At 37.4% G+C, this 26,702-nt stretch overlaps 1 protein-coding gene across 2 annotated transcripts in view; it reads left to right on the forward strand.

Annotated features, from left to right (window-relative positions):
* The first annotated feature begins 31 nt into the window (after positions 1–31).
* PBRM1 (polybromo 1) overlaps positions 32–26,702 on the forward strand; it is a 92,309-nt gene continuing 65,638 nt past the window's right edge. For both annotated transcript variants that reach the window (XM_045023625.1, XM_045023626.1), the window contains exons 1-11: positions 32–68; positions 4,796–4,951; positions 6,343–6,440; positions 7,008–7,155; positions 8,564–8,707; positions 9,485–9,601; positions 10,507–10,575; positions 11,447–11,545; positions 14,378–14,463; positions 17,658–17,756; positions 18,742–18,833. In XM_045023625.1, coding sequence (XP_044879560.1) covers positions 4,811–4,951; positions 6,343–6,440; positions 7,008–7,155; positions 8,564–8,707; positions 9,485–9,601; positions 10,507–10,575; positions 11,447–11,545; positions 14,378–14,463; positions 17,658–17,756; positions 18,742–18,833 — 1,093 coding nt within the window. In that variant the 5' untranslated portion in view covers positions 32–68; positions 4,796–4,810. The remainder of the gene's footprint in view (positions 69–4,795; positions 4,952–6,342; positions 6,441–7,007; positions 7,156–8,563; positions 8,708–9,484; positions 9,602–10,506; positions 10,576–11,446; positions 11,546–14,377; positions 14,464–17,657; positions 17,757–18,741; positions 18,834–26,702) is intronic.

Here is a 26,702-nt window from a genome sequence, read left to right on the forward strand (position 1 = left end):
CAGCGGTGGCGGCGGCGCGGGCGGCGGGGGGCGAGCGCGGCCGTCGGAGGCGGAGCGGGGCCGGCTGGGTAAGCGCTGGCTGCCGGCCCGGCGGTTCGGAGCGGGCAGCCGGGCTGCGGGAGCCAGGAGGCCGCCGCTTCCCTTTGTGTGGCCGCTGCGCTCCTAGTGGGGAGACGCGCCCCCGGCGTGGGGGTGCCCTGCCCGGGGCCCGCCCCGGACCCTTCCGGCGGCGTGGGAGCCGATCCCCTGTTCCCACCTGCATCCCTGCCTCCCCCCCTCCCCCGAGGCACCAGCTCCCCTTCGCCTCGCCTCCAGGGGCACTGATCCTCCCTCGGTGAGGCTGGTGGTGTTAGCCCTCTTTCACATCTGGGGAAACTGAGGCACGGAGTGGGGAAGCGGCTTGTCAAAGCAATCAACTCATCGAGTCGCTGTTGGAGCTGGGAACAGATACAAGGAGTCCTGATTCCCAGGCCCTAACTCTGACCTTGGGTACATTACTCATATTTTATTCATAGCACCTAGGTTCTCCAGTCGAGGAGCATGGTCCCCCAAGCTTGTCCAACCTGTTCTTAAAAACCTCCAGTGATGGTGATTCCACAGCCTCCCTTGGTAACTTTTTCCAGTGCTTGACTAACTTTATCAGTAGAAAGGTTTTCCTAATATCTAACTTAAATCTCCCTTGCTGCAAACTAAGCTGATTACTTCTTGTCCTGCCCTCAGTGGACATGGAGAACAATTGATCACAGTTCTCTTTATAACAACCCTTTACATATTTGAAGACTGTGATCATGACACCCCCTCACCCATGTTTTCTCTAGACTAAATATGCCTAATTCTTTCAGCCTTTCCTAAGAAAGGGACAAAAGACTGTTTCTGTCACAGGGAATTTGCAGCTAAGAGGGTGGAGCACACCTCAGGGTAGGTAGGAATGATAGACAAATCCGTAAGCATGACATTTTTACCAATCAAAATATAGAAAGCAAATGATGTAATATATACGCTCTTCCTCAGTTTTTCCACCTGTAAAGTACTGGGTGCATAGTTAATGATTGTACAATACTTGAAGATGTGTATATATCTATACACAAATATTTTATTATATTTATAGGGCCATAAATAGACCCAGTCCTCCCTTTCTTACCAAAAGAGCCTCACAAAATTTGCTAGAAAATATATTTCTGCGTACCATTTAGTAATATTTAAACTAGAAGCAGGCCTGTATTACACCCAGTAGTTAATCAAATAAACAGTCACATTATCTGTCCCTTGTCTATTACCCCTTCAAAGATTAATGAAGAGATAAACATGTGCATTTAACTTTGCTAACTTTATCCTTTTACAGTTCATTATTCCCTCCATCCCCTTTTCCTCATATGTTTCAGGCCAGTTTCAGGATTTATTTATCAGTAATCCTATAGACAAAATATATCCTAAATCTTTCAGTCATTTTGTGACATTTGCCAATTATCTGAGAAATATTTCTACAGACATGTGGAGGATACCCATAGTGCAAACAATTAGTTTTTCTTGACACCTGTGTATCTTTCCTGGTTGGTTATTTTTAAAGGGACGCAGAAAGGTAAATGCTTGTTAAAACCCAATTGACTTGTTTTAAGTAAATTGTCTTGAATATGTGTAAAACCTCGACTCTTTCAAGGAGTTTAGACATTATACTATGTTGATGGGTCCTTAATAGATTATAAGAGAAAAATGTTTATTGACATATCCTCAGGAGATGTGGTAGTGAGTAACCTGTCATGTTTTAGGAGTCACAAGAGAGGTCTGTCAGTGAGTAGCTGTAGAAGAAGGTATTATAAGAGATCTGACTTTTAAAGAGTGGCTGTAAAGGTTATGGAAAGTGTTCAAGATGTAAAACAATTTCTCATGCAAGTGCTGCAGAAACAGTGTTCTCAGGTCCTGTGGGAATTGTCTGAATAGCTCTCAAGACCTTCTCTACTTCACACAAGGAGTGAAAGTGTTTGTAGGTAGGGAGATTGTTGGTACCCCAGAAGGCACCATGAGACATCAGTTCCATTAAGAAGAGAGCAATATTTTCTACACTTTCTCAACTAAATATAAGGTATTGTTTTGAGATCAATAATTTGATTATTGTACAAAGACGTAGCGATCCAGAGAATCTTTAATGCAGTTCAGGCTCTGAAATGTTACCAGTTTTGTGGCAGCTATTCGGTATTGTTTTCTAGCTGCCAAATATCTTATGGATGATTCTTACTGAATTTGGGTACATGATGGTGTCCAAACCTTTGTATAGGTTTTACATATACCTAAGTTGTACAGGGAGATAAAGCTCTGAAGTCCTTAAATGAAGTACCGATTGAAACTTAATATGCTCTTAAACTTTCTCTGTAAGAGCATGTGCAGTGTAAAAATACATAGGAAAAATTTGTCATTGGGTTAACACAGGGATCAGCAACCTTTGGCACGTGGCTCGCCAGGGTAAGCACCCTGGCGGGCCGGGCCAGTTTGTTTACCTGCCGCGTCCGCAGGTTCAGCCGATCGCTGCTCCCTCTGGCTGCGGTTCGCCGCTCCAGGGCTTCCTGCCACCCCCATTGGCCTGGAGCAGCGAACTGCGGCCAGTGGGAGCCACTATCGGCTGAACCTGCCAACGCGGCAGTTAAACAAACCGGCCCGGCCTGCCAGAGTGCTTACCCTGGTGGGCCGCGGGCCAAAGGTTGCCGATCCCTGGGTTAACAAGTTGTCTTCCATGTCTTTTGGTTCTGGTTCCAAACAGTAAAATAGTGCATACCAGATAGGTAAGACTAATTTTATTTTCTGTTTTTGTTTTTTTTTATATACAGTTCTGTATATGTGGATGGGATTTGTTAGAAAATCAGTCTTAAAAGAGAAACTGGCATTGATAAGATATAGCTATTTTGTCAACAAAATTCAGCTTTATATTTTATATCCTGGTTGATATACAAGCTTGGTTTTGATAGAAATGTTTTTCATCAAGCAAACTGATGTATTTGTTGCACAGTCTTATATTGATAAACTTTACCATGCAATAGGGTACGTGGCTGAAGTTTTATGAACAGGGGCTAAATGTTTAGTAAGGAAGGCTACTGTTCAGTAAAGAGAGCCATAAAACTCCTCTGAAGATGTTTCTTGATGATGTGGGCCATTGCTAAAGAATCTTATTACTTTTTTGAGAATGTAACTTTTTTTTATTTATACATTCACTGTGCTGCTTCTCCACTCCCATCAGTTTACAGTGTTGCAGTTCTCGTCTCTTCTTTTACATTCAGACTGGCAGTAAAATCTGTGATGTGTCAGCAGGGCCTTTAGGAAAAAGCAAACCGTTTGTTTAAAAAAATCCAGAAAAATGTCTTATTTTCTGTGCAGAAAAAATACTCTATGTGGAAGTTTGTTTTTGTTAAGAACAAATCCAAAAAATACTAATCTGTGTTCCTCTCCTCCCCTACCTTTCCTCTTTCCTCACTATTTTTCTTGAATTCTGTCTATCTGCTCTCTCCTTTTCACCCTTCCCCTCTATTTTTCCCTCCTTTTTCTTCTCTTTCAGTTTAGACTGTACTAACACCATTGCTGAATTGACACTTGTAGAGTCTTACCTTCTCCCAGTATCTTAACTTGGTCAACAGACACTATGAGGAGATTGGCTTTTCGAGGTGCTGGTTGTACTCTGGTAAATCTGGTACATTATTGATCATATATGCATCATTCTCCCCTCTCCCCTACCTTGACTTTTTTTTTAATCCTGGCTATAATGAATCCCCCCTCATTAATTCAACTTATTTAAGTGTTTGCTGGTAATTAATTCTGTTCCTAGAATATTAAAAAGATACCCTAAGGTAGTTGCATGCCAGGCTGCTGCACCATTTAAAAACAACACATACAAGAAAAAATGCCTTGATTCTATTAGAAAATGGGAGGAGATCTGGGGAGGCTTTAGTCTGTACCCATTCAGTCTTTAGTCTTTGAGACTCCCAACAATAGTGCCAGTAGAGAGAAGTCTTTGTGATACTGATTTCTTGCCACTAGAAATTGAGCTAGGTCCGCCAGCTTGTTTCATAAACCACTCAGTAGTTGTTGGATGGTTATTAATTTCAGTCACTATTTACTTTAGTAAATTCAAACCTGAGGCCAAGAGGAGACAGACACTCTTATATTGCCAGTTATTTGAGCTATCCAATCCACACTGATTTTAGCATTGGAGAGAGAATGGGAGGGCTTGAGAACATAACAAAATGTAACTGGGTTACAGCCCAAACCACTTTTGGTGTGATCCCAGGGCTAGATATTAAGCAGTAGTTGTGATTTTTACTTGTCAGTGCAGACTCTTAATTACATCAACAGTGTTGTTTGTTTTTTGCTTTTGGATGTGGGATGGAGTACTTGTCAGTCAGAATCACCAAATGATCTCTTGTTTGAACTAGTTCATCTGCTATGACAAAAGTTCTTATTTTATTATCATGTATAGAATGACAAGTCACAAGCATTGATGGGTGATTTAAGAAAGCATACTGGTAAGTGTTGTTAGATACATTTTCATCACCCTATAAGAGTCCAAGGCACTCTGATGTTATGGTGATGCATGGCAGTATAAAACTCGAGGATAGATTGGATTACCGGGTAAACTATCAAAGACATAAGCAGTGTTTTAGCTATATGATTTCATGAGGTAATAATACATAACTAAATCTCAGTGAACCATCTTGAATACATACACCCTAAAGAACTGCAAGTTTAATGCTCACTCTCATCAGAGAGATTGGATGCAAAGCCATAAGTTTAAGAACATCTTTCTTTATTATAGAAGAAGTTGGATTCCATGGGTTCCAAGAGACGAAGAGCTACTTCTCCTTCCAGCAGCATCAGTGGGGGAGATTTTGATGATGGTCACCATTCAACAAATATACCAGGCCCAAGCCGGAAAAGGAGGAGACTTTCAAATCTCCCAACTGTAGATCCTGTAAGTACCATTGTAATATATACCCGTTTTGTTTTATTGCATAAATCCAAATGTGGAATACCTTTTGAAATTGCTATAAGCAAACATTTGCTATATATATATATATATATATATATATATATATATGTAATAGTGAGACTATTTAAGATAAGGGTACAACATAGTGTTCTATGGATGTTTTCTGGAGTTGCAAAGTCTTCTTCCAGGCTTTCCCCCATGGGACGGTGTTCTACATTTGTAGGGAACCCTGAGGAACAGCTTCTGTTTCCTTTGCTATATTGTGCACTTTCCTGGCCTGAGCTCCAATTTTGAATGACGTGGGCAAGTTACGACTTCCTCCTGAGCCCAGCAGCACTGATTCTACACTGGCTGTAGAGCAGGGATATCAAACTCATTCTGTGGAGATGTCTGAGTTACATTTTTAATTATGGTGTGTGGGCTGGGGCATAAATTTAGGACTACGTATCTCCTTCAGTCCATTAGTTCTCCCACTGATGTCAATACAAGATTTGTACAAAGAGCAAAAGGTAGAATATTGCCTTTCCATGTAGTACCTAAAGTTCTATTATTTGTTCAGTACCTTATTCCTCCATGGCCCATGAAAATATGTTCATCTTTAGGACCATCCCAATTGATGTCCTTTTTCTCTTCCTTACTCATTGTCCTTTAGCTGCTTTTCTTTTTTCTTCACCGTCTTTGTATTTCTCGTCTTATCTTCCCATTGCATCTGCTTCCTTGTAGCAGTTCATGATTTCTATACCTTATGGCTTTCACTTCCTCCCTATCCTCCTTCCATCTGCTAAAATGGTCAGCAAAGAAATAGTAAATGCTAACATTTGAAGTGCCATCCTTAGGCATTAGTTAGCCTAAGAGAGATGAACTGTGAAACATTGGAGTCTACATTTCCTTATTTATTGTTTTTGGTGTCTTCTTGAGTCTGTTGTCAACATTGTGTTGGTTTACATTTGGAAAGTTTCCTTTGCAACCACGAGGGCTAGAAAACTCCTTTTAATAAAGAAAAAACACACAAATCTGGGTATGCCCTGGTACTATATTAATACATCAAATAGGCTGGGTGTTTAATACCCTACTATAGAGCAACTTATGGTGTGATGCTCCTCTCCCCCCACTTTCCTACTCTAACCAAGGCTTGGGCATAAATCCACACCCCTGAGAGACGTAGCTATGCCGACCTAAGCCCCTGTGCAGACAGAATTCTTCATTGGCCTAACTACTGTTTCTCGGGGAAGTGGATTACCTATGTTGACAGGAGAACTTCTCCTGTTGGCATAGGTAGTGTCTACACTGTAGCATTTCAAGTGCAGACATACCCTAAATTTGTTGCCTCCTTGGCATTTCCATTGTTTTACTGGATTGTTCTTGCCTTTTAGATTGCTGTGTGCCATGAACTGTACAACACAATCAGAGATTACAAAGATGAACAGGGCAGGCTCTTATGTGAGCTTTTCATTAGGGCACCAAAACGAAGGTGAGGAGATGGCTTTGATTGGCAACAATCTTAGGTACGAGAGCTAGTCCTGGAACAAATGGATTTTGAGAAATAGCTCATCTGTGTAAAAGTTGCAAAACTTGTGCATTAAATATGCAACAAGCTTGCATTAGTCTTTTGATCTGTATATTTGATAGCATGCCGCTTTGAACAACTGTGACACAGGTGCCTGTGTTCGGGCAGAAACATAGAATATAAAGCCTTCCTAACGTTGAGATCTGTTTGACTGTAAAATTGTCTCCAAAGGTGGAGGAGTAAAATACTAAAAATATATCCTAGGGAACAACCCAAAACTGACTTTTGGGAATGGAGTAGGTGAAGTGATAGACTATTTCTGCCTGTAATTTTTTTATAGATATAAGATAAATTTTAAAATATGTGCTAATTCATTTATATTAAGGTTGTTTGTAAATTTGAGCTATTTAAGTTGTAGCAAAAACATACTATAAACATTTCTGCATTAGTCTTAAATTTGTGCAAAGTTAAATACTGTAGGGTTCGCTTTCAGTGCTCAAACTCTAATGTCTTTACTTCTTGTTACAACAGAAATCAGCCAGACTACTATGAAGTAGTTTCTCAGCCTATTGATTTAATGAAAATCCAACAGAAACTAAAAATGGAGGAGTATGATGATGTGAACCTACTGACTGCTGACTTTCAACTACTATTTAACAATGCAAAGGCTTACTATAAGGTGAGGAAGCTTCATATAAAGGCCCAAATTCATATATTCTGACAATAGCAGGTCTGTGTGCTTTTAGAAGCTACAGCCAGTTTCATATGTAAGAGACAATTATGGTAATATATATCTGTTCCAGTACTACAGTGGTTCCAAAACTTTTCTGTAGTGTGGACCAGATCTTTTAAAACAGAGATTACCTCATATGCCTCCTCCTCTCTCTTTCATAATCACGTAGCATCCCTGCTCAACTACAGCAATTTCTTCCATGGAAAAATATTAGGAAAGTATGTCTTTTTAGGTGTCTCATGTGATGTGTGTTTTTCTTTGGGAAAAACATTAAAGAGCACAAGTAGAATCCTGAACTCAGTACTGAGCCGGCAAGTAAAGGATGAACAGATTTAAAGTATTTTATCAATACACTTCCCATTTAGTGAATTGGTCATTCTGAATGATTCGATCAAGTTAAATATAGAAAAACAAATATATAATTTTTGTTTTTTGAAAGAAAAGAGCAAAAGTAGTGGGATGATTTCATCTCTCACTTCCATCAATTCTTTCTCTCAGCTGGAAACAAGCAGGAGAGCTAAGATCACCGGTAAACAAGTGGTTTGCTAACTAGCAGTGGTGTGCAGGACACTCATTTGGAATCTCTGCAGTATTATACTCTGTTTAAAAAAGCAGTAGTTTTGCACTTATATAAATCAAAGGTGATCGATGCTCACTTTGAATGGGGGAGGGGAAGAGGGCGAGTATCAAGGCAGAATAGGGAAGTTGGGGTGTCTCTCTTTCTGGGGATAGCTTCTTCTGGCCCAATCACTCTGGTTCCGACTGAGACTGAGACTCAGTCAGAGGTTGCTTGTGTCAGGGGCAGCGCTCAGTCAGAGACAGCTCAAGCCGAGGCTCAGGGTTAGAGAGCTGAGTGTGATGTGGGGGGGAAACTGGGGACATAGATCAGCACTAGCTCCCCTCATCCCCCTGGTTCTGCTGCCCCTGATATGAATGGTATACTTTAGATGTTAATGGGTTTTATTAAGGTTATCTTTAAATCATTTTGTTAGCATTTTTCCTAAAATTTAATGAAAAAGTAAAAAATATGTTTCAGAATCTTAAAAAATAAATTGTTTTCCTGTATTTCTTGCATTGAAAGTATCAATATCTTGTGGCAGAGATGGGATAAAAGAAATCCAAAACTTTACTGCCAATCTAGGGTAACTTAGCCTCCACCACACTTAAGAACATTAGGTATCTATTTTAATTCATAATACCATTCCTGACATCACTGTGTTGAAGATTTACACAGCCAGTAATTGCTGTGTTTTCTATTATTTAATATATTTCACTTCAGAATGCTCAGAATTTTAAGAACACTTTTAAAATAACAGATAGCAATAATGTTGTGCTGTTTGGTTCATTCTCACAGCCAGATTCTCCTGAATATAAAGCTGCCTGCAAACTGTGGGATTTGTATATGCGCACAAAGAATGAGTTTGTTCAGAAAGGTGATGCTGAGGAGGAGGAGGAAGAGGATGAAGGGCATGACAATCAAGGGGCAATATCTGAAGTAGTAAGTAGGAAGCACTGCATTTACAGTTTGCTTGTGAAATTAAGAGGTGTGTGAAAACTGGGCTTTCAGAATAGGGTTAACCTCCATTTATGGAGGGACATCGGTTGATGTGTGGTTATTAAGCTGGGCCAAAACAGGTTATGGGACATGCGTACATATAAATTAAGTCACTAGATTATGTTCTGATATACTGTTTAAGGGTTCTTACACATACATAGAAAATGGTAATGGGTTCAGTACTCTCTATGTAAGTATTTATACCTTTGCATATGTTTGTGCATATATTAGTGAACTCTTAAGAAATAAATATTTACGAGATGATCAGTGATATAACTATTGTATATGATCTGAGGCCCGGTGCCAGATGAGACCACTTTCAGATGAGACACCCGTATGGTCAACACCAGGGTGTTATTCTCAGACTTGTTCTTTGTGTGGCCTTAAACCAGCGACTTAGGCTAGAGCTATGACTGCAAATCTCCGTTAGTACTGCATGACATTACAAGGCATATTTTTATTTAACTTTGAAAAACAGTTCTGTGCACAAAATGTGTATGTGACATTCAGACTTATTCACATGCCTTACTAAATGCATAACCATAGTACTATGTCTTGAAAAGTTGCACACATCTTTATAGCTGCTGTTTTCATCCTATTTTCCTTGAAAAAGAATGTTTATACATTTACACTGAAATATTTTACAGGGGCCATTAGAAGCTTTTATAAAATTGAAATCTTTCTCATCAAAGCTTTTTGTAACTTCATTTCCTGTACCAGTCTTCTCCAAGCTACTTGAAAGAGATTCTTGAACAGCTGCTTGAAGCTGTAGCCATAGCCACCAACCCATCAGGACGTCTCATAAGTGAGCTGTTTCAGAAGCTTCCCTCTAAAGTGGTGAGTAGTGAAATGAAGTCATTTGTGTTCTCTGTTTGGTATCTGGAAAATGGTCTAACTGAGTACTGTGGGCTGACTGTGAGACTAACAGTCAAGTGAACAAAAATAAATAAAAATACTTTATGCACTACCAAGTCATAATATTTTGCTTTTCAGTGGAAATTTCCCCCTTATGCCTGTTTACTGAAGAAGCCATTATCAGTTTAATCAGATAATGTACTATAACATTTTAACTCCGAGAGCAAACTGTGAGGGGTGTGTATAATGTCTAATAGCTATCAGTGTTGTTACGCATTATCAGATAAAGGTCATGTTATAAAATCATTGCTTCTTTCTGAGGAAATAGTTTTTTTCATATCACTTTGGTGGAATGATGAAATATTTCACTTTTCTTAATTGGCTGTAAGGGCTGCTTATTGTTTTAGCAGCTTTCTGCTGATGGAAAGGTGTTTATGGATCAACCCTAAAATAATCTTTTTACTAATCTAACTTTTGTTTTGAAGTCATACAGCTCAATTCAGAGTGAGTGTAACTCCACTTAGTTTGAATTTCATCTTAGTGTAAGGGATCTACTCTGTGAATGAGATCATTAGCTCATTTGGTGAATCTATATAAATAAATCCTTTCAAATGTTGTTAATAAGCGATATTAGTTATGTGAGCAATGCATATCTTAATGATATGGAGAAAGTAAACAATTTTGGTTAAGAGAATAAACCTTAATCAATACTGAATTTGTACATAATCTTTCAACTGTTTTGTGGTGGTAATCTGTCTTCTCAGCTGCCTTTGGTAATAGGCCATCAAATATAAGTGTTTATTTAATACTGATTTTTATTAAGTGTTTCCCTTGTGAATTATGTGTGTCAGTGTACAACCACAGATGTATCATTTTTTGTTTCCTAGCAATATCCTGACTATTATGCAATAATTAAGGAGCCCATAGATCTTAAGACTATTGCCCAGAGGATACAGGTACAGTACGATCATGTTAATAAGCTGTATATTGTAATTTTTGAAAAATAAGCTTTTTAAAGTTTAAAGGGAAAAGTTTATGTAGATCAGCAGTAAGTGTAATTTTTACCAGTAAATTAAGAAACTGAAAACTATACTGCTCTGAGGTTCAGGACTGGCTATAGTCAGTCCTGCACTAGTGTGCCAAAAGTAGTCACAGTTTAAGATTCAGTGTCTTAAACCACTAGTTGGTGATGTGAATGAAATGCCAGTTACTGTGAGTTCTTGGCCATGTACTAGTATAAAGTAGTCATTTCTGGCCAGGGCAAATTGAGATATTTAAGTTTAGATTAGTGTCATTCTCATTACCATCTTGCTTTCTCCCACTCATCCTTTCCTATTCTTACTTGGTTTTAGCTAGCTGTTATCCTGAACTCCTAGAGTTAGAAATCGGTGATCTATACTACCTCAAATTATTCAAATCTAATTTTTAAAATGAAGTATTAGTCTCTAATTCCAGAATTTTGTGAAATACCATCTGCTAATGCATACTGAACTTGAAGTGGAGAATAGAGATGAGTTAAAATGGTAATCCAAATGATGTGTTTTAAAGTTTGCTTAAAATAATTTTAGTCAGTGCATTGTTCATTTAGTTCGTGGGACCTGTCACATAGAAAATAACTTTTATATTTGTATCTCCTCTATGATTTTATTTTCTTTTTTTCTCCAATGAGTTCTTCAAGTTTGTTTATATGCTGCATAAAGAAATGTCTTTATTCAGTGTGAACTACCTTTTACTTTCCAGTGTTTTGCATTTTCTTTCTTCATGTGACAGGATAAAAAGGATCAGTTATTATCTAAAGAGTAAACTGCTCTGTTTTTTGTTCTGCAGAATGGAAGTTATAAAAGCATTCATGCAATGGCCAAGGATATAGATCTTTTAGCAAAGAATGCCAAAACCTATAATGAGCCTGGATCTCAAGTATTCAAGGTTATTTTCAGATTTTTTTTGACAATTAAGTCAAGGTTCAGTCTTTATTTATTATATTACATATTTTTAAATTATTAAAATTGTATTTTGTGTTAAGGTTCTAAAGCATTTCTAATTTATCTGGAAATATTAAAAAGGATATTGTCAACTAATTTCTATGCCTTTTATTGTTAGTAACTCCCTCTTAGAAGTTTGAAACTCATATTCTTTCCCTGTTGACTGTTCTTTTCTGTTTGCCAACTATACATTTCTCTCTTCCAATTTTATTTCAAACGGGACATAAATCAGCCTGGTTTCTTATAGGAATAAAGGATGTCTTGCTGGTTAGGTTAGAAATGCCTAGAATTCCTGGCATTACAGATTCAAATCATGGCACTTGACTGTCTGTTCATTATCACAGAACATTTGAATTCTGTGCAGTTTAGAGGTCTGCAATGTAAAGCCTGAAAGAATGGAGGTTCTGCCTCCTTTGCATGGATAGTAAAGATCCTACTCCATCTTTTGTAAGAGTATGCATGCATATGGCCAAAACTCCCACTTATCTCTTCCTCACCACTTCCTTTTCTCTCTCAATTGACCAGCATGCTGTGTGCATATTTTCTACCTACCTACCTTCCTGTACCTAAAAGTGAATGAATTTCAGTGGTGTTACCCTATGTTACCAGCACTCCCAGCTATCTCCATGACACCACTGATTTCCTGAGGAAACTACAATGCATTGGTGACCTTCCAGAAAACACCATCCTAGCCACCATGGATGTAGAGGCTCTCTACACAAACATCCCACACACTGATGGAATACAAGCTGTCAGGAACAGTATCCCTGATGATGCCACAGCACAACTGGTTGCTGAGCTCTGTCTCTTTATCCTCACACACAACTATTTCAAATTTAATGACAATATATATCTCCAGATCAGTGGCACTGCTATGGGCACCCGCATGGCCCCACAATATGCCAATATTTTTATGGCCGACCTGGAACAACGCTTCCTCAGCTCCTGTCCACTCACGCCCCTTCTCTACCTACGCTACATTGATGACATCTTCATCATCTGGACCCATGGGAAGGAGACTCTGGAAAAATTCCACCACGATTTCAACAGCCTCCACCCCTCCATCAGCCTCAGCCTGGACCAATCTACACGGGAGGTCCACTTCCTAGACACCACGGTGCAAATAAGTGATGGCCACATTAACACCACCCTATACCGAAAACCTACCGACCGCTATGCCTACCTTCATGCCTCCAGCTTCCATCCCAGACACACCACAAGATCCATTGTCTACAGCCAAGCATTGAGGTACAACCGTATCTGCTCTAACCCCGCAGACAGAGACCAACACCTAGAAAATCTCCACCAAGCATTCTCAAGACTACAGTACCCACACGAGGAAATAAGGAAACAGATCAGCAGAGCCAGACGTGTACCCAGAAGCCTCCTACTGCAAGACAAACCCAAGAAAGAAACCAACAGGACTCCACTGGCCATCACATACAGTCCCCAGCTAAAACCCCTCCAATGCATCATCGGGGATCTACAACCCTTCCTGGACAATGATCCCACACTTTCACAGGCCTTGGGTGGCAGGCCAATCCTCGCCCACAGACAACCTGCCAACCAGCAACTGCACACCACACCATAGTAACTCTAGCTCAGGAACCAATCCATGCAACAAACCTCGATGCCAATTCTGCCCACATATCTACACCAGCAACACCATCACAGGACCTAACCAGATCAGCCACACCATCACCGGTTCATTCACCTGCACGTCCACCAATGTAATATATGCCATCATATGCCAGCAATGCCCCTCTGCTATGTGCATCGGCCAAACTGAACAGTCTCTAAGGAAAAGGATAAATGGACACAAATCAGACATTAGGAATGGCAATATACAAAAACCTGTAGGAGAATACTTCAACCTCCCTGGCCACACAATAGCAGATCTTAAGGTGGCCATCCAGCAGCAAAAAAACTTTAGGACCAGACTTCAAAGAGAAACTGCTGAGCTCCAGTTCATCTGCAAATTTGACACCATCAGCTCAGGATTAAACAAAGACTGTGAATGGCTTGCCAATTACAGAACCAGTTTCTCCTCCCTTGGTTTTCACACCTCAACTGCTAGAACAGGGCCTCATCCTCCCTGATTGATCTAACCTCGTTATCTCTAGCTTGCTTCTTGCTTGCTTATATATACCTGCCCCTGGAAATTTCCACTACTTGCATCCGAAGAAGTGGGTATTCACCCACGAAAGCTCATGCTGCAAAACGTCTGTTAGTCTATAAGGTGCCACAGGATTCTTTGCTGCTTCTTCAGTGGTGAAGTGATTCCTGCATATCTTTAACTTTTGGGATGAAGGGCACTACATATATGTAACATTCTAAGGGTAAAATCTATTGGTTTAAGAGTAGAGGTAGATAGAATGCTAAGGCAGGCTAGCTATGACATCAGTCTTCTTCCAGTGGAGAGAAGAAAAACAAACCCACTCATTCTAATGTATTGTGGGGGGTGTGTGTGTGCGTGTGTGTGCACGTGCATAAGTCGTGGATTTTTTTTTTTTAAGGATGTTGCAAAGAAGTGTCACAGACACTAGCCACCATTTTATTCCCTTTTATTTAACCATTGAAAATCTCCTTTCAAGTTAGATTTTGTTATAGACTTCTGACACTGGGCAAAGTCGCACTCTGTCAAGAAAATATGTAACCCTAACTTTTGTTCTTTTCCCACTATTTTAAATCTGTATAGTTATATCTATAAAATTAGAGTAAATCCTTGACTCAGTCTCATTTTTCTAAAATGGAGTATTCTTATTTCAATTAACAGGATGCAAATGCTATTAAAAAAATATTTAATATGAAAAAGGCTGAAATTGAACATAATGAACTGGCCAAGTCAAGTCTTCGAATCAGGTACTGCAAGTAAAAAAAAAAATAAAGAAGATGTGCTATTTGAGGTCTGGTTTACATGTATTTACTGATATTTAGTTTCTTAATTTTTGCCCCCGCCCCCCAAAAACAAAAACAAGATAAAATTAACTTGCTTGTTGTTGCTTTAAATCTTAAAAACCACTGAAGTAGATTTTTGAAGGTACCCGCTGAAATATACTATGTAGGTGATATATTCCTACTTTTAAGATATATTTGGCACTGAAATATAGAGAGCCTGTAGAAGCTATATTTGGCACTGAAATATAGAGAGCCTGTAGAAGCCTCTAATGCTAAAGTTTTAGCCAGCTTCTATTCTATGTGTTTAACGAGTAAAAACAGAAAAGCTGGAACAAGGAGCAGAGGCTCAGGTCCTCAAAGATATTTAGGCATGTGACTCCCACTGAGATCAAATACATTTAGAGGATCTAGGTGAGAGTGCCCTTCTTCATAAGAGTTGCTGGATGGCCAAGGGCCTCTGATGTATCCTGGAGGCCTGCAAAGAATTAGGGGGACCAAGGATTCATTTTTTGCATGAGCCTAAAATATTTATTGGGAGGGAGCAGGGAAACGGCCCAAAATTCATTCATTCATTCATTCAGATGCCCAGCAATCATTTGGAAGAAAGCCCAGGATTTAGTAACACTCTTTGTATGTGAAAATCTATTTTAATTGCAATAAGCGGCAGAATTATGTGCAGATAGGGACAGAATTGACTTGGTGATGGTGTGAAATGTAAATTAAATGGATATGGCTTGTGGGAGAGGGGTTAGTGCAGGTATTCGTCATTTGGGCTACTGGGTTGGTCTTGAAAAAATAGTTGTTGAGAGAGAGGTTTTTTTTCAGGCCCTGTTATTTCCTTCCTGAAATCACATTAATTGGAAAAAGCTTTTTCCTCCTGCGCAAATCCTCACTCTTCAAAATATCAGTGTGGACATTTTATGCACGTTTCATATCTCAGACTATATCTAGAGAGATCCAGATCTCTCATAAGTTTCACTTGATATCATTGGCACTTCTCAAAGCTGGGGGGTGGGGATAGCTCAGTGGTTTGAGCATTGGCCTGCTAAACCTAGGGTTGTGAGTTCAATCCTTGAGGGGGCCATTTAGGGATCTGGGCAAAAATCTGTCTGGGGATTGGGCTTGCTTTGAGCAGGGGGTTGGACTAGATGACCTCCTGAGGTCCCTTCCAACCCTGATATTCTATGAGTCTAATTCACCCTAGCAAGGATTTAATCATATATTCTTTATCAGAAAAGCTAAGTGACATCTTCCAAATGAGCACAAGAGTTAACCTCCTTGGCAGAAAGGGAACTCTTTAGATATTTTGCAAAGGACCTAATTGGAGTACGTATCCTTTTCAGAAATAAATCTCTCCTCTTCTGAAGCTGTTTTTGTGATAGGATAGAGAACTCCACAAACATCCTTACATTCAAGGCCTTACAGTTAACTTAAATATTTGTCTTAAAATGTTTTACCTTCTGTTACAAATAACACCTAAGATTAGTGTAAATTAGAGATTAGAAAACTATACACTTTTTACCATTTACTTGGTGCTTTTGACAGTACTTTGAGTGTATAGTCAATTTTTACTGTGTCTTCTGTTTAATCAGTCAGTTTCCCCTGTTTGCAGAAATCTTTCATATAGCAACAGCAGGGAGGAAAAACTTCACAAAACAAGAAAATGTGATGTAAAATCACACAAATTGGCTGAGGGGTTCATGTGCAGGAGTAATTCTTTAAACTTTTTTAAACATTTCTTTAAAAAATGGACTCGATTACAAATTGATGGTGTCCTCTCCAAAGTCTACTATACTCATTTAGGCCCTGACACTGCAAACACCTAGCACGTGTGTAGTTCCACTGAGGTCAGTAGGTCTACATCTCTGATTAAGCATTTTCAGGATCAGGGCCTAAATGGTGATTCGCTGACTTCATTAGGAGTAAAGGGGGAATCAGGACCTTGCAAGGTTGGGTACTGTACTTAATTTTGAGGCTGTGACTGCTCGTATCTTAACAGTAACGCTTTTTGTGCAAAGACGGCTGATGAATAATTATATTAGTATTTGTTAGTTGAATTCCTCTCTCTTGTACTGCCAACCCCTTCTCTATCCCTTAGTTATCTTATTCTGTAAGGTTCTTTTAATATTTTACCTTGTCTGTGAAACTTTTATGTAGTTGAGTAGGGCCACAAGTTGACTTTGTGTCCAGAATAATTTGACAGCTCTCATCTTGATTTCTATATCTTTTAAAAAAAATTTTGCCTCAAGCAGGCCAAAAAAACCCCACTCTTAAACAAAAATAAAATTCCCCAGACACCTCATAGTCAATTTGAAGGAGAGAAAAGCTTAATTTAAAAAAAAACAAACCTTCCTGCTGCCCTGAAGACTGCTATTGGCTGCTGTCAAGCACAAACCTGTTGTTTCAGATCCCTTTTAACTTATTCAACTCTAGATGGTCATCTAGTGTGTTTTGGGTTTTTTTTTACAAATACATGACTTCTTAATTCTTCCATCTCATCTGGGAGTCCTTCACCTATATACTATTTTTAGCAAAATATCTCCTTAAATTATTCTAGCCTATTTTTCCTCTTTATTTTAAAAAGCTTAACTTTATAATAACTCTTTGCTAATTTAAATACTCTAATCATTATGTCAAGAATAATCCCAATTTTGTGACTCTATCCTGTTGCACATCCTTCATTCCATTCATCATCATAAATTGCCCCTTTGCAGTGCACTTATCTGTCTTTGGTCATATTATCTGAAGAATGTACAACGGTGTCAACAACACCATTTAATATGCTTTATTAAGTAATAACATAATATGCTTGGCTTTGTATTGTTAACCTCTCAATTTTTAGCAATATTCTGTTAGCCATCTTTATTGCTGCAATATGCAGGACTGAGCATTTAAATAATGGTTCTATCAATATTGCTAGAAACTTTTCTTTTACCTTTATAAACAAATTCAGCATCATTTACATTATGATTAACTTGGGTATTATTTATACCTAAGTGTATCACTTTACATTTAGCAACATAACATTTTTTGTTTCTTCTCTGAGCGCTTTTCAAGATTACTCTGTGAAAGAGCCACATTCTAGTTACATCTCTTCTTGGGTCTAAGGCAAGTTTCTCTTTTTCTCTCTTTTTCTGGGTTGTTTCTTCTTCTTAAAGGACTCCATCAAATGTGGCTGCTTCCAAACTGACAGGTCCTTCCTCACAGGGTAAAGGCAGTGTTGGTGATGAGAGAAATTCTACTAACAAATATTACCGGTAAGTAAATTGTCTGTTTTCGTGTGGATGCCATCCAATTTGTTTATTTTTTATTTATTTATTTTGGCTGGCTGTCATTTGGAAATGTAACAGTCAAAGCTTTTTTTCTGAAATTTGAAGTGTGTTTTTTTTTAATGAACTCTCAAGCTTAATGACCTAGATACACAATAATTAAAATATCAGATTTAATAATCCCTCCTTCCCAAATAGCATAGTTTAATAGGTTATTTACTCTAAATTGTTCTTTATTATTTTTAGAGTTTTACTTAAATTTTGTTAAATTTGTATCATAATTGATTTAACATTTATTTCCTTGGAAATGTTCCAAAGAACAGCATCTTATATTTCATTACAAAACTAGTCATGTTAAAAGTATCAAAAATATGTATTGCAACTCAAAAAATATTTGTGAATAATTTTAAAGTAATTTTTTTAAATGTAAAACTAAAGAACAAGGAAAGGCAAAATGGAGGAGAAAACCCTTAAAGGAAAAGGGATGCATTTGGAATACTGTTCCAGGAGACTCATGTTGTCATGATTACATGGAGTATTCTGCCCTGTTCATCACTCAAGTGTTCTGTGGCCTAGTATATTAAACACAATCAGTGGCCTCTTGTCACTCCCACAAAGTAACAAGAAAATCATGCCTTGGTGGGTGCTTTCTAATTGTTCATCTTGAACTGTTTTTCATTATGAATGGTAAATATTAAGAGTAGTGCAGAGGGCATTGAGTAGACTAAGCTTTAACTTCCCTATTTCAGTAGTTCTCCAACTTTTTGACTTGGTGGAGCATTTTATAAAATAGATGATATCATGGGCCATTGTCCTCTGCTAACTTTCCGTCTTTTCTTGGGTTAGTCCTGTCTGCTCTTCTGGTGGTGGTTCTGTGGACTGCTAACATGACCTTCATATTCCACCAGTTGTCCACAGAACATAACTAAACAGTAGTTTGATATATACATTGCTTTTCTTTTTACTTTTAAAGTAACAAAAGATCAGTCCAAGGGGATCGTTTATCTGCAATAACCATGGCATTGCAATATGGATCAGAAAGTGATGAGGATGCTGCTTTGGCTGGTAGGAGTTAATACCTCACTTGTACCAATTTCAGTTTATTAAAATTTACTGAACGATTGCGGAGATACTGTATGATACTTCCTTTGCTACTTTTCTGGACACTGCTGTTCCCAGATTATTTTGCATAGTTTCCAAAGCATGACATGCAATTTCCTCAATGCTGGTCACTGGTTGCTAGAAGTGTAGGTGAAATGTGCAGTTGGCAAGTGAAGGAAAGCCAAAATAACTTACCTGCTTTGATTTTGATTTTTGTTGCATTGTAGTCCATCAAAGCTTTATAAACTGGGAAAAGTGTTGCTTGTTTTATATATCATAGTGTTAAATTAGAAAAGACACTGGATACTCTTCTAGTGTTGAATAGAGAAAAATAGATTGTTACAAGTTCACAGGTCAGCTAACTTTTATTCTTAGTAAAATGTTTTGTTTTATTTTATTTTATTTATTAAGCTTTACTGTTGGTCTTAAATACAACGCTTAGACAATCCTCTTTTACATATTCTAACTTCTGGCACCAATTTAAACACTTGAAATCACAGCTGTTCCTTAAAAGGATAGCAAAAGATACTAGGTCTTATATTAATATAGCCAGGTGGAATTCTTAAGGTTACCTAGAACTTTAGCAGTAGGACTCTTTGTGTTTGAAGTGATATGATGACAGCTTGCCCATATTTAAACATTTTTTAAAAATCTACTAATAGTATATAATAAACAATTGCAAACTCTTGCAAATAAGTTAATATTAACATAAAACATGTAAACAAATGTCTTTAATATAGTCATCCTGTTTTACTTTTCTCATAATCAGCCTTTTTAGCACCTTAACATTAGCCTAAAAAAGTTGTACTAAATCCATGTACGTTGGTCATGACCTTTAAAATATATCTCACCAAAGGAGGCTATTTTATTATTTTTATTACCCTTTTTCCTAATTTTTCTAGTAAACTTCTCAGTGCTCTGTTCCAAAACAGTTTCCTCAGTTTTATTTTATCTGAGTTTTGTTTTTGTTTGCTATTCTTGTGAAATTGGACATGGGTTTTTTTTTTTTTTTAATAAAAATAAGACAGGATTTAGACAGTTTACCAAGCCTCAACTAGCCTGAGGATTAAGCTTACTCATCAGGGTAAAAATTCCTGTGTCTTTTTTCCCTCCCCTTGCAATTTAAAAGAATAAAACAGTTGTGTAGTGTGGTTAGTTGTAACATGTTATCAATCAACTATTTCATTAATAACTTTTAAAATATGACTTTTGAAATAAGTACTTTATTTCTTTCCTTTCTTGGCTTCACTTCCTACTCTTTTTCTTTATCTTAGAATAAATCATGATGTATATTTTCCAGAGTGTCTTCATTGTCAGTTTCCATTTTCTCTCTGCCCATTGTATTCTTTACTTCTTTCTCTCTCTCTCTCTCTCTCTTTCTGTCTCAGTGAAATATTTTTCTTTTTTAATTTGTCCAATCAGTCTCTCCCACCTGTCCCCTCACGCACATTCCCTCATCCTCATCTATTCATACACAGAGCTAAGACATTTTACTAGACACCTATTAGCCAAATACCAGTGTGAAAGGTAGAGAAAACATCCTAAAGAAGCAGTGGCTAGATGAGACACCAACTATGCCCAACTGGGAAAAGGGGACATGCTGTGATTCTTACCAGGGTGCTGTCCCTGAACTCTGATTGGAGACATTTTCATTTTCCTTTCTTTATTCTTCCCAACCCAGAACTTCTTATCTGCTGCAAGGTTGGGTGAATGGCCTCTGCTACCCTACAATCTCCTCCAGCATCCTGTGATGAGGGGTATTGTATTCTACCTCTCCTTCAGATTTCTGGCTGCTGCAAAGAGTTATTGTCGTTCCCCATTTCTCCCAAGCGAACGTTCCTCCCAGTTTCTGTTTCTGAGCCCACCTCACCAATGAATGGCATTTACCAGTGCTGCTCAGAATTGTTACAGTAGTGACAGAGTGAAATTGATCTAATTTTTGTCAGTTTCACTACTGCCTGAGAAGATTCTGAAAAGCAGCACACATTGACAAAGACTCTTGTTCTCTCTTTGCTGCTGCTTAGTAAAAGTCTAAGCAGCAGCAGTGTCACTGGAACTATGACTTCTGACTTCAGAAGATGCGCTGCATTATCAGCTTAGATTTGGTTCACATTTTTAAGGGTTTTGTTTTGTTTTTTTTCAATTGTAGGAGCTATAATCTTTTCTTTAAATGAAAGTGTAGATACTGCAGAAGTCGGACATACTCTGGTAGGAAAGCTTTGTACTCAGTGTGGGTGAGTGGATTTTTCAAGCCCAGTAAAAAGATCCAGTTGCCTTTTTTCTATCAATTTGCAGTCACTCCGTATCAGCAATACCACTTTCAAGGGCACTTAAGTTTTCAGCCATGAAGTGCAATATGTTAAGTGTTTGAATCGGTCAAGGAGAAGTGGTTGTGGAATGAAATGGACAACAGATAGTGCCTTATTTAAAAACAAACAAACAAACAACCTGTTTAATTGTATGTAACTTGTTGATTTAGTCTTTTCTACACCTGGCTTGTGTTTTGCCAGGTGTGTCAGCGTGACATATATCTGTGGTGATATTATGTAAACCTTTTTCTTTTTTAATCTGTCCTTTATGGTGCTTACTCTTTTTCCTTTCTTTAGGTTTTAGTTTAGATGTCCTCTTATTTCATTGTTGTATGGAACACCCAGCGTACATATTTACATATAATATATTATTATTCTTTCATTGAGAAATCAAAGGTTTTTTTGCAAGTCTTTAGACTAGAGAAGGTATCTGGTCAAATGATTGTCAATATCAAAATAATATGAAACTGGGACATGCCAGATTAGCTTGTTTTTTCTGAAATAATACAGTGGGGTAGATTGATTTCTATCGATGGTTTATATCAGCAAGCAGGGAACCTTGATATAAATCTATTTTACTCTTCATTTGCATTTGTACTTTTTAATTATTTTCCCGGAGAAGCTGATTCTCAATACTTAGCACTGTAACTATAGATCTTTCTTTAAGCAGTTATATATTCAGCTTCTTAAGTTTTTTACAGTTTTTTATATTAGACCATGGTGAATGACCCATTCCCTATTTTCTGATGATTAATTTTTCATTTATGATTTGTGTCCAGCTGAATTCCAGTTTCCTTACAAATTAAATTAAAACTGCACAAAACCAATATTATAAAATGGAGTTCTATTAGTTAAATAAAATTGCCTTAAATATGCTGGCTACATAATTTTTTTCTTATCAAAACAGGTTTTGCGTTTAAAACTAACTGATTTATTAAACAAAGGATCATCTGTAGTTAGTGAATTGAAATGATTGTTTTTTGGCCCCCAGGTCCTTCAAGATTTTAGAACTAATAGATTGCATCTTCTCTCTCACCTAATTTTTAATTGTATACTGGAAGAGGAAAAACAAGCTTTCCTGCTTTAACTCCCATTATGTTTCTCAACTTTGAATGAGCTAGTCATTGAACTTCTGAACCAGCTGAATAAACTGAAATGAAAAAAAATATTCTCTGTACTTTCAGAAGAGGCTGTTGTTGTCAAAAGCTTGTTTAGCACTTAAACATTAGTTGTAGGCCAGTGATTTCACCAGTTCATTGGTTTTACTTTCTTTAAAACTTCATCAGCAATTGTACTGATTGAATATAATTTATTTTATATAATTCAAATTATTTTTTAATAGATTGTACTGCTTGAATATAATTTATTTTATATATTTCAAATTATTTTTTAATAGATTGCAGTAAGCAGTAAGCTCAGACCTTAACATAGGTTGTCATAATTTCAACTTTAATTTTAAGTAGGTTTATTTTTAAAAGAAAAATGTATTTAATTTAAAATAAAAATCAATTTTTAATTTTTTAAAAATTCACTGAATTTTATCCACCCTGCAACACAAACATTTTCTAAAATGTTGCCAAGAACCTGAAACAGGCCTTTCTCAGAGGATTTTTATAGCCTTCCAATAAGTAGTTTTAGTGTCGTAAGGGAAAGTAGATCTAATTAGTGCTTGGGGTTATTTTGATTTTTTATTGTTGTGCCCACACAGTAAGGGTGATCATCTGTCTGTAGTAACTCATAGCTTATAGTTGTTTTAGATGGAGAGGCTGGGCTGTTCTTTCTGTCACACTCTGCAGAAGATGCTTAATGAGAATTTGTCACACAGTCTTTCTCCATTCCCTTCCAAATGTTCTTGCTGAGCATTCACCAGCCAACTATTTAGTTTGCTGACTGGGAAAGGGAAAGAGAAAGGACCACTGTCATTTAAAAAAAAGGTTTGACAGAATGAACTGTTTTCAGTCTGTGCTACAGATAGACTTAATTCTTTGGGTTTATATTGCTCATTCTTTCATTCACTTTTACCATTTATGTCATTAGTTTACTTAAGCTTTTATCTCCACTTGGAGAATAAAAATGAACCAGCCTGTTTCACTCTTCACTTTACGCATGAGTGCTCGTGCACATCAAAATGCGACAGTATCTTGGGTTTAAAACATTGCTGGGTAATATTTTTGTTTGTTTGTTTCAAAAAAAGTTTTTATTTTAATTAAAATAAACAAATTAATGGAAACATTACTATTCATCTTAGTCTTTACAAAATATTAATTTTACAAAAGTAAATTGTGCACTTGATTTTACTTGACAATGTCCTCTGAATTATTTGCAGTTATTACCCTGGTTATTATTAAAGGGTGGATACTGAAGAGGAGTGTTTTAGTTTTAAAACTTTTAGCTGCACAGGTTAGTAGCATACATATTCATTGTTAGGTCTGTTGCCATTATTTCCCAAAGGTGGGATAGAGTAGACTGTTTTAGTTATGTGTTCCACATTAGTAGTGAGCATCTCTTTGAAGCCACAGCATAGCTAGAGGTGTGCCCTCCTACTCCCTTATGTCTGAGTAGTCTGGGAGTCATCATGCAGCTGAACACTCCTGCGGTTTCAGACTGGAAAGGAAAGATAACACTAGTGTGTCATGTGAACTGGCTGGCTACTGACTTGTCATTTGTTTAATATCTCTTTGCTTAAATGGATAGAAAGCTGAAACATGGTCAGGCTATGCTGAACCATAATGACAATGTCTACTGGAAACTTGGTATGACCATTAGAGGATTGTCTTTTGTGTCACTGATCCAATGGGACTCCTCTGCCAAGCTTTCATTCAAACTACAGTGTGGGGAACAGGGGTACTGCTTTGATGATAACTTTTAACTGTACAAAAGTATATAAGGATCTAGTTTTTTAGTCTGTCTGGTATAATTCAATTACAGTTATTTAGATGTTTTGTAGGTTTAGTGATTCTGTACACCCATGTGCACATATATCTTTTCCTTATGGTTCATGATACAGTGTCTCTCACTAGTTTCCTGCACTAAATATATATTTCTTGTAGGGCTCTCGATTAATCGCAGTTAGCTCACGCCATTAACTTAAAAAAATAATCACAATTAAAAAAATTAATCATGATTAATCGCAGTTTTAATCTCACTGTTAAACAATAGAATACTAATTAAAATTTATTAACTATTTTGGATGTTTTTCTACATTTTCATATATATATGATATTCTGTGTTATAATCAAAATCAGTCTATTATGTTTGATTAAAAATATTTGTACTGTAAAAATGACAAAAGAAATAGTATTTTTCAGTTCACCTCATACAAGTAATGTAGTGCAATCTTTGTTGTGAAAGTGAAATTTACAAATGTAGATTTTTGTTGTTGTTGTTACATAACTGCACTCAAAAACAAAACAGTGTAAAACTTCAGTGCCTACAAGTCCACTCAGTCCTACTTCTTGGTCAGCCAGTTGCCAAGACAAACAAGTTTGTTTACATTTACAGGAGATAATGCTGCCCTCTTCTTATTTACAGTGTCACCATAAAGTGAGAACAGGCATTTGCGTGGCACTTTCGTAGCTGGCATTGCCAGGTATTTTATGTGCCAGATATGCTAAACATTTGTATTCCCCTTCTTGCTTTAGCCACGATTCCAGAGGACATGCTTCCATGCTGATGATGCTTGTTTAAAAATGCATAAATTAAATTTGTGACTGAACTCTTTGGGAGAGAATTGTATGTCTACTGCTCTGTTTTACCCGCATTCTGCCACATATTTCATGTTATAGTAGTCTTGGATGATGACCCAGCACACTTTCACTGCAGATTTCACAAAAGAGAAAGAAAGTACCAATATGAGATTTCTAAAGATACCTACAACACTCGACCCAAGGTTTAAGAATCTGAAGTGCCTTCCAAACTCTGAAAGGGACGAGGTGTAGAGCATGCTTTCAGAAGTCTTAAAGAGCCACACTCCAGTGCAGAAACTGCAGAAACTACAGAACCCGAACCACCAAAAAAGAAAATCAGCCTTCTGCTGGTGGAATCTGACTCAGATAATGAAAATGAATGTGCGTCGGTCCACACTGCTTTGGATTATTATCGAGCAGAACCCGTCATTAGCATGGACACATGTTCTCTGGAATGGTGGTTGAAGCATGACGGGACATACGAATCTTTATTGTATCTGGCACGTAAATATCCTGTGATGCCGGCTACAACAGTGCCATGCCAACGCCTGTTCTCACTTTCAGGTGACATTGTAAAGAAGAAGCGGCAGCATTATCTCCTGCAAATGTAAACAAATTTGTTTGTCTGAGCGATTGGCTGAACAAGAAGTAGGACTGAATGGACTTGCAGGCTCAAAAATTTTACACTGTCATATTTTGAATGACCTTTTTTTGTACATAATTCTACATTTGTAAGTTCAAGAGATTGCACTACAGTACTTGTATTAGGTGAATTGAAAAATACTATTTCTTTTTTTTAAAGTGAAAATATTTGTAATAAAAAATAAATATAAAGTGAGCACTGTACACTTTGTATTCTGTGTTGTAAATTAAATCAATATATTTGAAAATGTAGAAAACATCTAAAATATTTACATGGTATTCTATTATTGTTTAACAGTGCAATTAATCGTGCAATTAATCATGATTAATTTTTTTTATTGCACAATTAATCATGATTATTGTTGTCAAGCAATTATAAAAATTAATTTCTTGTTAGTATCACTTTTGTGAATCTTAGTCCTGAAGTTTGTAGATTTGGGGAGAGGGGGGAAACACTGTTATAAAACATATTATGGATCATAAGTTTAGGTACCAATCAAAGGAAAGTGGCCTAAGTGAGTCCTAAGTAGGACAACCCTCAGACTTTATGTAGTCTTTGTTGCTTCCTCTGTGGTACCTTTATTAGTATAAGCTCTTCAGTCCAGATGTGATAATTTAAGAAGAAACTTGAGAACATTTCTCCATACATAAATGTATAGATTTATTTTGAACTTAATCACTTAAGCTAACTCCCTTGGGCACATATGAAAATCCCAGCCTCAGTTTACTAATTTCCACTCTTGTAGTGAATTCTATTCCCAACTGTTCCAACCACTGTTTGTTTAACCTTAGACAAGTCGCTTAGAACAAAACTTTCAGTTGTAGATCCTTGGCACATCAGAAATCAGGCACAAGCTGTCTCACATTGAGTGCCCTTAAATCAATGCACACAACGTTCACAGATTCATAAATTTTTAAGGCTAGAAGGCACCATTATAATTTCTAGTCAGACCTCTTGCATGACACAGGTCACACCTTCACCAAGTGGTTCTTACATCAAGCCCATGATTTCTGGTGGAGCTAGAGCATCTCTCTAAAATTAGTGACTATTTTCTGAAAATGTGCTTGTTAGCTTTGAGCTTCAGTTTCCCCCTACTTCGCAGGATTTTGAGGCTTGAAAATTTCTTTATTATTAAAGGTTTAAGTTAGTACCTATTGTGGTGGAGTAGGGACTGTCTATGTGGGGGATGGGAGAG

Source organism: Mauremys mutica, chromosome 7 (assembly GCF_020497125.1).
Source record: "Mauremys mutica isolate MM-2020 ecotype Southern chromosome 7, ASM2049712v1, whole genome shotgun sequence".
Classification (NCBI taxonomy): Eukaryota; Metazoa; Chordata; order Testudines; family Geoemydidae; genus Mauremys; species Mauremys mutica.